At 40.6% G+C, this 12117-nt stretch overlaps 1 protein-coding gene across 7 annotated transcripts in view; it reads right to left on the bottom strand.

Annotated features, from left to right (window-relative positions):
• SLC10A7 (solute carrier family 10 member 7) overlaps positions 1-12117 on the bottom strand; it is a 311030-nt gene that overhangs the window by 284960 nt on the left and 13953 nt on the right. For 6 of the 7 annotated variants that reach the window (XM_069556753.1, XM_069556752.1, XM_069556755.1 and 3 more), the window contains exon 3: positions 10025-10161. The exons of the other annotated variant lie outside the window; for it this stretch is intronic. In XM_069556753.1, coding sequence (XP_069412854.1) covers positions 10025-10161 — 137 coding nt within the window. The remainder of the gene's footprint in view (positions 1-10024; positions 10162-12117) is intronic. 7 annotated transcript variants of the gene reach the window in all.

Below are 12117 nucleotides of genomic sequence, written 5' to 3'. Positions count from 1 at the left end.
TCAGGGCTTCCATGGTGCCTCAGTGGTAAAGAATCCGAAAGCCAACGGAAGAGACATAGGTTCAATCCCTGATCTGGGGAGATCCCACACGCCGTGGAGCAACTGAGCTCGTGTGCCACAGCTATTGAGCTCTTGCCTGGGAGCCAAAACTACTGAGCCCACATGCTGCAATTACTGAAACCTGAACACCCTAGAGCTTGAAACAAGAGCCAGTACTGCAATGAGACATCCATGTACCTCAACTAGTCAGTAGCGTCCATCACCAAAACTAGAGAAAAACCTCAGCAGCAACAAAGGCCCAGTTTAACCAAAAATAAATAAATAAAGTTACATATATATTTTAAAAAACCTCTTGCAAAGTTCAAATGTATTTAACAAAAACACAAGCTTACATTTGCTAATTCTTTTCCACAAAACATCAATTCTGAAACTTTCATCTCATAAAAGATATTTTCATGTTGCTATATCATTGTAAAAATAGGCATGACACAATCATATACTGCAAGGAGATCCAACCAGTCCATCCTAAAGGCAATCAGTCCTGAATGTTCATTGGAAGGACTGATGTTGAAGCTGAAATTCCAATACTGTGGCCACCTGATGCAAAGAACTGACTCATTGGAAGAGACCCTGATGCTGGGAAAGATTGAAGGTAGGAGGAGAAGGGGATGACAGAGGATGAGATCGTTGAATGGACATGAGTTGAGTAAGCTCCAGGAGTTGGTGATGGACAGGGAAGCCTGGTGTGCTACAGTCCACAGGGTCACAAAGAGTCGGACATGACTGAGTGACTGAACTGAACTGAATCATATACCTCTTAGATTCAGACTCTGTAGTAAATTCTAGTGTCTATTCTAAATTTGGTTCTTATTAATTATGTACATACTCTTTAGATCATAATTAGAAGTCTATTCTCTTAGTTTAGAATAGAAAAATATGTTGCAGCACAAGCAAATGAAATTATGAGTAGTGAATCCAAGTATTAAAGATAAAAAGACATTATTCAGCATTCATACAGAATATACATTCTGGGGACAAGGAGAAAAAGGCCCAACTAAAGTGGAAAGTGGAAAGTTTATATGAGGAATCAAGGACACAGAGTACCTGACTAATATTTGAAAGTAGGATCACAGGTGATTTTTTATTCTCTTTTGTAATAATGTATTATCTAACATTTACAAATGAATTTATATTAGCTCTGAAATAAGAAAACATAAAAGTTTTCATTAATTTTGACTGAAGACTTAAGAAAAATCCTTATATGGAATTTCAGTTGAATTCACATGAATATAGCAATTTTTTTTTTTTTGGCCATGCCTCGTGGCTTACGGGATCATTTCCATACCAGGGATTGAACCTGGGCCCTTAGCAGCAAAAGCATAGAATCCTATCCACTAGACCACCAGGGAATCCCCAAATATGGCCTTCTTTTAAGATCTATTTTCCCAAATGATGTTCAAGTAATGTCTGATTATGAATTTCCAATCTCTCACCCTTTCTTGTGATCAGCACCATGAATATCACTAACACTTGCTAGACTTTTACCATTTGTAATAGATACTATTCTGGACAATAGACACTTTACTCATTTATCCCTCATGAGTATTTAAGATAAATACTACCATTCTCTTTCTGAAAACTCAAGTTAAGAAAGGAGTTAAGTGATACAACCAAACTCACAAAACCGCTTATCTAGGATTAAGTTACTCCTGAATCCAGGGACAACAACTTTAGCAAAGCCTGTTTCTCCAGCCTCTGCCTTCTATATTCCTTGCCACCAAGACTAGTGATAAGCCCTCTCAGGTATTTTCAATCTTTCTAGCTTTTCCAATCTTTCCCTCTCATCTGGCCCCTTCCCTTCTATGTACAAAGGAGGAGAGTTCTCAACATCTTAAAAAAAAAAAAAATACTAATCTATACATTTAATATATACGCTTTCTATAGGTAGGATACTACACAAGGGTATTAAAGAAAAAGTAGAAGGCATCATTTCTGCCTTCAAGAAGGCAAAACATTCAACACACAAATGTAGATAACTAACCTCAAAATTAGCACTGTTTCCTCAAGATACAGTCCTACCGTTATCACTGCGGCTCACTGCTGTGCTCCACTTTCTTGGCCCCAAAGCTCATTCTCTCTCAACTCCCCTGGAATCGGACTTTTGACCCTCCTAGTAAAAGTGTATGTGCCTGCGCATGCTCAGTCTTGTCCGACTCTTTGCAACCCCATGGACTGCAGCCCGCCAGGCTCCTCAGTTCATGGGATTCTCCAGGCAAGAGTACTGGAGTAGGTTGCCATTTCCTCCTCCAGGGGATCTTCCCATCCCAGCAATCACACCCAGGCCTCCCATGGACCCTGAATTGGTGGGCAGATTCTTTACCACTTGAGGCACCTGGGAAGCCCCTCTAGTAAAAGTGGTAACCTTATAAATCCCCAGAAATCTCCCAGTCACCAGATTCAACATCCTTTTCCCTACATCCATTCTTCTTACCCCCTCGCTTCTCAAAGCACTCTATTCTCCTGGTTGTCATAGGACAGCATCATTCTAATTTACCTTGTGTTTCAAACAAACCCGTTCAAGTTTTTGCTGGCTACTCCCGTCTTCTTCTCAACCTTATTTTCAAACCTGAATGGGTAAGAATACTTAAAAATTTCTATTGCTAAACCCAGCCTCCATTCCCTCGATTGCTGCCTAAGACTACCACCTTAAACTAAACACGTCTAATACAGAATTTATGTATTTTCAAAGAAATCAACTTTGCGTCTCAATTGGCTTATCTCTGTCAATGGATCACTTTACTCCTAATGAACTAGCTTGAAACTTTCGAGTTAAGCGGAGCTCCACTCAGTCTTAATAAACCAATCAGTCACCACAACCAATTTTCCACTGTTTTCCATGACCGTTGTCATCATCCCCCTTCAGACGCTTTTTTGCCCAAGTCTAGACATATCTAAATGCCTACTCAGTGTTCTCTCTACCTCCACTCTTTTCTTTTAACACAAAAAGTTAAGGGAGTATGTACTCAGAATACATTTATTTCAGTGATTTAAACAGGATCCTGATACAGAAGTCAGCAACTCCCTCTAGTTAACATACTAAGTGTGTACTCTCAAATTGGGAGGGGACGGGAGAGAAAAATGAGTGAGGAAAAGCTTTCTCTAAGTGAGGCAGACTTAGTCTATGCTCCTTTCAGTTCAATATCCTGAGCTGCAGAATTGTATGCTTTTTTATATTTAGCATATGGAGATTACAAGCGCTACGACATACCCAGAACAATACTATCAGATAATCTTCCTTAATGACCATTCTTGAGCAGTGTTCTCGTGTTTAGCACATTTAAGAATTCTCCATCATCCACAGATTTAAACCCAAACTCTTCAGATCAGTAGGTCCCACCTTTTGCAGCTTGGCCTAAAGGAAACTTTTTATCTTTCTCACCCACTAATGCTTCATGTTTGAATTCTGTACTTTAGAGGTACACAATCCAGGCTGAACTTCTTCCCCTCAGTTCAGTTCAGTCACTCGGTCATGCCCAACTCTGCAACCCCATGGACTGCAGCACGTCAGGCTTCCCTGCCCTTCACCAGCTCGCAGAGCTTGCTCAGGCTCACATCCATCAAGTCGGTGATACCATCCAACTACCTCATCCTCTGTCATGCCCTTTTCCTCCTGCCTTCAGTCTTTGCCAGCATCAGGGTCTTTTCAGATGAGTCAGTTCTTCACAACAGGTGGCCAAAGATTTGGACTTTCAGCGTTAGCATCAGTCCTTCCAATGAAAACCCAGGACTAATCTTCTTTAGGATGGACTGGTTGGATCTCCTTGCAGTGGAAGGGATTCTCAAGAGTCTTCTCCAACACCGCAGTTTAAAAGCATCAATTCTTCAGTGCTCAGTTTTTTTTACAGTTCAACTCTCACATCCATATATGATTACTGGAAAAACCATAGCTTTGACTAGATAGACCATTGTTGGCAAAGTAATGTCTCTGCTTTTTAATATGCTGTCTAGGTTAGTCATAGCTTTTCTTCCAAGGAGCAAGCATCTTTTAATTTCATGGCTGCAGTCACCATCTGCAGTGATTTTTGGAGCCCCAAAAAATAAAGTCTGTCACTGCTTCCATTGTTCCCCCATCTATTTTCCATGAAGTGATGGGACCACATGCCATGATCTTAGTTTTCTGAACATTGAGTTTTAAGCCAGCTTTTTCACTCTCCTCTTTCACTTTCATCAAGAGGCTCTTTAGTTCCTTTTTGCTTTCTGCCATAAGGGTGGTGTCATCTGCATATCTGAGGCTATTGATACTTCTCCCAGCAATCTTGATTCCAGCGTGTGCTTCATCCTACCCAGCATTTCTCATGATGTACTCTGCAAATAAGTTAAATAAGCAGGGTGACAATATACAACCTTGATTTACTTCTTTCCCAGTTTGGAACCAGTCCGTTGTTCCATGCCTGGTTCTAACTGTTGCTTCTTGACCCGCATACAGATATCTGAGGAGGTAGGCAAGGTGGGTTGGTATTCCCGTCTTTTTAAGAATTTCCCACAGTTTCTTGTGATCCACACAGTGAAAGGCTTTGGTGTAGCCAATAAAGCAGAAATAGATGTTTTTCTGGAATTTTCTTGCTTTTTCTATGATCCAACAATGTTGGCAATTTGATCTCTGGTTCCTCTGCCTTTTCTAAATCCAGCTTAAACATCTGGAAGCTCCCAGTTCACATACTGTTGAAGCGTAACTTAGAGAATTTTGAGCATTACTTTGCTAGCATGTGAGATGAGTATGGATATAAGAGTTGGACTAAAAAGAAAGCTGAGCACCGGAGAATTGATGCTTTTGAACTGTGGTGTTGGAGAAGACTCTTGAGAGTCCCTTGGACTGCAAGGAGATCCAACCAGTCCATTCTAAAGGAGATCAGTCCTGAATATTCATTGGAAGGACTGATGTTGAAGCTGCAACTCCAATACTTTGGCCACCTGATGCGACAAACTGACTCAACGGAAAAGGCCCTGATGCTGGGAAAGACTGAACACAGGAGGAGAAGGCAACAATGGTGGATGAAATGGTTGGATGGCATGACCAACTCAGTGGACATGAGTTTGAGTAATCTCTAGGAGTTGGTAATGGACAGGAAGGCCTGGTTTGCTGCAGTCCATCGGGTCGCCAAAAGCCAGACACAACTGAGTGACTGAACTGAACTGAGATGAGTGCAATTGTGCAGTAGGTTGAGCATTCTTTGGCATTGCCTTTCTTTAGGACTGGAATGAAAACTGACTTTTCCAGTCCTGTGGACACTGCTGAGTTTTCCAAATTTGCTGGCGTATTGAGTGCAGCACTTTCACAGCATCATCTTTTAGGATTTGAAATAAGTCAGCTGCAATCCCAACACCTCCACTAGCTTTGTTCATAGTGATGCTTCCTAAGGCCCACTTGACTTAGTATTACAGGATGTCTGGCCTTCTTCCTCTACAACTGGTTATACTTATCTAACAAATCACAAGGTAGACCATTTTGATTGGCTACTACTCTGTATATATATATGTATGTGTATATATATATATATATATCCTATGTGCATGCATGTTAAGTCTCTTCAGTTCAGTTCAGTCACTCAGTCGTGTCCAACTTTTTACAACCCCATTAATTGCAGCACGCCAGGCCTCCCTGTCCATCAGCAACTCCCGGAGTTCACTCAGATTCACGTCCATTGAGTCCGTGATGCCATCCAGCCATCTCATCCTCTGTCGTCCCCTTCTCCTCCTGCCCCCAGTCCCTCCCAGCATCAGAGTCTTTTCCAAAGAGTCAACTCTTCGCATGAGGTGGCCAAAGTATTGGAGTTTCAGCTTCAGCATCATTCCCTCCAAAGAAACCCCAGGGCTGATCTCCTTCAGAATGGACAGGTTGGATCTCCTTGCAGCCTAAAGGACTCTCAAGAGTCTTCTCCAACACCACAGTTCAAAAGTATCAATTCTTCGGTGCTCAGCCTTCTTCACAGTCCAACTCTCACATCCATATATGACCACTGGAAAAACCATAGCCTTGACTAGACAGACTTTTGTTGGCAAAGTAATGTCTCTGCTTTTTAATATGCTCTCTAGGTTGGTCATAACTTTTCTTCCAAGGAGTAAGCGTCTTTTAATTTCATGGCTGCAATCACCATCTGCAGTGATTTTGGAGCCCCCAAAAATAAAGTCTGACACTGTTTCCACTGTTTCCCCATGTATTTCCCATGAAGTGATGGGACCAGATGCCATGATCTTTGTTTTCTGAATGTTGAGCTTTTCAGTTCAGCTCAGTTCAGTCACTCAGTCATGTCCGACTCTTTGTGACCCCATGAATCGCAGCACGCCAGGCCTCCCTGTCCAACACCAACTCCCAGATTTCACTCAGACTCGTATCCATCGAGTCAGTGATGCCATCTAGCCATCTCATCCTCGGTTGTCCCCTTCTCCTCCTGCCCCCAATCCCTACCAGCATCAAAGTCTTTCCAGTGAGTCAACTCTTCGCATGAAGTGGCCAAAGTACTGGAGTTTCAGCTTTAGCATCATTCCTTCCAAAGAAATCCCAGGGTTGATCTCCTTCAGAATGGACTGGTTGGATCTCCTTGCAGTCCAAGGGACTCTCAAGAGTCTTCTCCAACACCACAGTTCAAAAGCATCAATTCTTCAGCGCCCAGCCTTCTTCACAGTCCAACTCTCACATCCATACATGATTACTGGAAAAACCATAGCCCTGACTAGACGGACCTTAGTTGGCAAAGTAATGCCTCTGCTTTTGAATATGCTATCTAGGTTGGTCATAACTTTTCTTCCAAGGAGTAAGCATCTTTTAATTTCATGGCTACAATCACCATCTGCAGTGATTTTGGAGCCCAGAAAAATAAGGTCTGACACTCTTTCCACTGTTTCTCCATCTATTTTCCATGGAGTGATGGGACCGGATGCCATGATCTTCGTTTTCTGAATGTTGAGCTTTAAGCCAACTTTTTCACTCTCCTCTTTTACTCTCCTCAAGAAGCTTTTTAGTTCCTCTTCACTTTCTGCCATAAGGGTAGTGTCATCTGCATATCTGAGGTGATTGATATTTCTCCCGGCAATCTTGATTCCAGCTTGTGCTTCATCCAGCTCAGCGTTTCTCATGATGTACTCTGCATAGAAGTTAAATAAGCAGGGTGACAATACACAGCCTTGACGTACTCCTTTCCCTATTTGGAACCAGTCTGTTGTTCCATGTCCAGTTCTAACTGTTGCTTCCTGACCTTCATATAGGTTTCTCAAGAGGCAGGTCAGGTGGTCTGGTATTCCCATCTCTTTCAGAATTTTCCACAGTTTCTTGTGATCCACACAGTCAAAGGCTTTGGCACAGTCAATAAAGCAGAAATAGATGTTTTTCTGGAACTCTCTTGCTTTTTCCATGATCCAGCGGATGTTGGCAATTTGATCTCTGGTTCCTCTACCTTTTCTAAAATCAGCTTGAACATCAAGAAGTTCACGGTTCACGTATTGCTTTAAGCCAACTTTTTCACTCTCCTCCTTCACTGTCATCAAGAGGCTTTTTAGTTCCTCTTCACTTTCTGCCATAAGGGTGGTGTCATCTGCATATCTGAGGTTATTGATATTTCTCCCGGCTATCTTGATTCCAGCTTGTGCTTCTTCCGTTGTATCCAAATCTTTGTGACTCCATCGACAGTAAGCCCACCAGGCTCCTCTGTCCATGGGATTCTCTGGGCAAGAATACTGGAATGGGCTGCCATGCCCTGCTCTATGGGATCTCCCCCACCCAGGGACTGAACCCACATTTTTTAAGTCCCCTGCATTGGCAGGTGGGCTCTTTATCACCAGCATCACCTGGGAAGCCCCATGCCCTACTGCTGCTGCATATGTTCTACATATCCAACTAAACAACGTTCCCTGAATACAAGGAAAATGCTGGTCTTTTCCAACTTCTTGAGTGTTCTATGAAGGGCAGATACTCAGTAAATACTGGGCTTGTTTGGGGTTTTTTTGGTCATACTCTGCAGCACATGGGATATCTTAGTTCCCATCTGGGGATCAAAGTCATGTCCCCTGCACTGAAAGTGCAGAGTCTTAACCAATGGACCACCACCGAAGTCCCAAATACTGGTTCTTAATACACATCATACATTGTTGCTCTAAAATGATGTCATCATATTTATGTAGCATTTTATAATTTCTGGTGAAATTTTACATCATTCTCTCAAACTCAATTAAAACAGCACCCTTGATTCCCCCTCTTGTCCTAAACTTTCTCCCCCAGCTAAGTAAATGATGCCACCTATCACCCAGTAGCTCATACCCCAAATCTAGATGTCATCTTTGGCTCCTCCCTTTCCTTCTGTCTCTACACCCTATCCACCCATGGGTTCTGAGAGCTCTAATTTTTAAACATAATCTCCATACATCCATTTATTTCTACTGCACTGCTACCTCACCACACTAACCTCCGAGCTGGTCCCCAAGCTTTCTCTCAGGCCCTTCTACTATCTGTTCTCCATACCAGAACTAGAAGAATCATTTGCAATACAAATCCGAATCACCTCACACTCTTATTTAAATCCCTCCAGTAGCTTCACAAAATGAAAACTGAATGTTTTTCCATAGCCTGCAAAACTCTATGGGAAGGGTCCTGTCCACCTTTCCAACCCTAAGTCATATTACTCATCCTCTACATCATTAGGCTTTGATCATCACTGTCACTTTCCTGACTCTAGAACATTCCAGGCTTGTTCCAGCCCTTACACATTCTAATTTCTTTGTCTAGAACCTTCTACCCCTAGAACTCTGCAGTGTAAACTAATCACCAGTCTATCCTCTCAACCATTTTCAACCATATCACACAGTTTTACTTCACATCATTTGTCTCTATCTTGATCACGGATTTACTTGTTTACTGACAATCACACCAAGAATGTCCTTGACACGCAAAGCTAACTGGCACTTGCCAATTTTGTTCACTGTTGTTTGTCCAGTATCTATAGTTCCTAGCATGTAATAGGAGCTAAATAAATGGCAAATGAATGAATGAATAAGTGATCTCAATTGATGTCCCCCAAATCATTAATAAGCAGGCAATAAAAATATGATTGTCTTCATTTTATAATTAGAAAACATCTTCCCTGGTAGCTCAGTTGGTAAAGAATTTCCCTGCAGTGCAGGAGACCTGGATTCAATCCCTGGGTTGGGAAAATTCCCTGGAGAAGGAAGTGGCAAACCACTCTAATACTCTTGCCTGGAAAATCCAATGGACAGAGGAGATTGGTGGGCTACAGTCCATGGGATCGCAAGAGTTGGACATGACTTAGAGACTAAACCACCACCATAATTACAAAACAGGGAAGTTGAGGTTTCAGACTAGCTTAAACCTAGTCTACGTTTCCGACTAGATTAAAATGCAACCTTTAGGCCTGGAGTTCAGTGTTTAAGCTGTTATACCATGATGCTAAAATGTGGCTAGCTTTAAACCACTCCAAATAACTTTTAAGTCATTTAATCCTTTTAACAAACATGGCAACATTTTTAATGGGAAAAAAAGATTTTAACAAAAATGTATTGGTAATTCAATTATCCTATCAAACATAAAACAGAGCAAGTGAAAAAGTAAATGTTTGTCCCCTCTCTATATTTTTTATTTCCTATATATTTTTAAAAACATGTAGTATTTAGTAAGATATAGTGTGCAAAAGTTAAAGCACCCAACTTAGAGCCTACATTACACACACAAACATAGATCTTACATCCTCTAGCGCCTTCCATCTTTCTCCCAACAGAAAACTGTCTCTCCTGGAACCATAAGATTAAGTAAGAGCATTATCTTTTAAGATTCTGTCATAAAATTCTCTAATGAACTTCCTTGATGAAACACTATCATTTTTAGGAATAATAATAATGTTAAAACTGTTTTTATTTGCTTATATCACACATAAGCCCTTTCATATACAGTTGCCACAGAAATGATAACGTCATAAAGATGCCCCATGAAAAGTGGACCCTTCAAAATATTTAAACATACCCTTTTAAAAGCCATTCATTGATGGGTGTGATTGATAAAAGCTGAAGAAAAAGCCATACTGCTGCTGGGAAGAATGCAAGTGTAAAGATCTGAATAAAAAGATGCAGTTTTATATGCACCAAAGCACTTGTCAGCTCCTGTGAAAATGAAGGACACAAAATAACACAGGTAAGAAAACTATTTCTGAAGAGAGACTGCTGCCAAAACAACATCACATGAATTAGGTTTTTAACTGAGATACAGTGAACATACAATGTTGTACTAGTTTTAGGCATACCACATGATGATTCATTGCGTATAGTGCAAAATGATCACCACAGTAAGTCTAGTTAATATCTACCAATTTGGAGTTATTTCACAGCTAAAGTTTTTACCTATAAGCATACGCATAAGAGATGGACTTTAAGAAAAAAAAAACTCTTCGTCATAATTATGTTTTTATATAAAACTTATGAAACATTCTCATTTCTTTCAAATATAATACACCATAACAATTTAGATTCATAAAATTCTGGAATACAGCTAAGCTAACTACCTTAACACTAGCATAGATTTCAGAATTGCTGACACTATAAACACATGGAATGCTACAGAAAGCTGTGGTACATATACACAATGGAGTATTACTCAGCCGTTAAAAAGAATTCATTTGAATCAGTTCTGATGAGATGGATGAAACTGGAGCCAATTATACAGAGTGAAGTAAGCCAGAAAGAAAAACACCAATACAGTATACTAACACATATATATGGAATTTAGGAAGATGGCAATGACGACCCTGTATGCAAGTCAGGAAAAAAGACACAGATGTGTATAACGGACTTTTGGTCTCAGAGGGAGAGGGAGAGGGTGGGATGATTTGGGAGAATGGGAATTCTAACATGTATACTATCATGTAAGAATTGAATCGCCAGTCCATGTCTGACGTAGGGTGCAGCATGCTTGGGGCTGGTGCATGGGGATGACCCAGAGAGATGTTGTGGGGAGGGAGGTGGGAGGGGGGGTCATGTTTGGGAACGCATGTAAGAATTAAAGATTTTAAAATTTAAAAAAAAAATTAATTAATTAAAAAAAAAATACAAAAGGAAAAAAAAAAGAAAAAAAAAAAGAAAGAAAAACCCACACAAACTTTTTGGCTAACTCAAAAGAATAAAATCTTGTTTAAAAATTTTGGCAGGACCTAGCATTTTAATTAAATTTGATACCCTTTATTCATTACACCAGACCTGGCAAGGCCTCAACTTGGCAGGATGTTACTAAATCTACACACAAATCATAATTTTTAAAAATGTTTTCCCCAATAATATTCTATAATTCCAAATGGCTCTTTCCCCAAAATCTACTCACTAGATTTTTTTAAATGGGTCTAATATTACCTTTTTATCATGTAAATACATGTAATACAAAATAAAAAAACTATAAACCAGTATTTCTTTACTCACTAGATTTCTCTGTTAAACTTACTGAATAGCAGGGCTCTGTGCCATGCTCTGGGCTTGCCATTTTTATGTATGTTACCTCATTTAATCCTGACAACAACTCTATTAGGAAGATATTATCTGATGAGAACATTGAGGTTGAGAGTGAATCAGAATCAAACCCATTTCTGGCAAACTATCAAACCCATGCACGCCTGTTTCTACCACCAAGTCACACCATTGCCCTGAGAGGGAGAAGGTTTGCATGGAGACATGACATACCAGGAACACATGAGTCTCACAGCTGGAAAAGGATGTAACATTAAACTCTGGGATTTCAATATGTCCAAACTAACAAGCATTTACATTTGAATTTCTTTGGGTTATGCGATTATTCAGAGGAAATGAACAAATTCAGAAAGTAACAGAAAACATATGAAACATGCAGTCATTAAAACACATTCCAAGACTCCACAGAGTCACCGGTTATAAACTTAGCACTACAATGTACCCCACCTTCCCTAGTTCAAGTTAAGTCATGAAGTGGCCTCAGAGACATTAGTCACAGTTTGCTGCTAAATCACTTCAGTCATGTCCGACTCTGTGCGACCCCATAGAAGGCAGCCCACCAGGCTCCCCCGTCCCTGGGATTCTCCAGGCAACAACACTGGAGTG

This window comes from Ovis canadensis, chromosome 17 (assembly GCF_042477335.2).
Source record: "Ovis canadensis isolate MfBH-ARS-UI-01 breed Bighorn chromosome 17, ARS-UI_OviCan_v2, whole genome shotgun sequence".
Taxonomy (NCBI): Eukaryota; Metazoa; Chordata; class Mammalia; order Artiodactyla; family Bovidae; genus Ovis; species Ovis canadensis.
The sequence above is the reverse complement of the archived record's forward strand: the minus strand, read 5'-3'. Positions and strand labels throughout refer to the sequence as shown.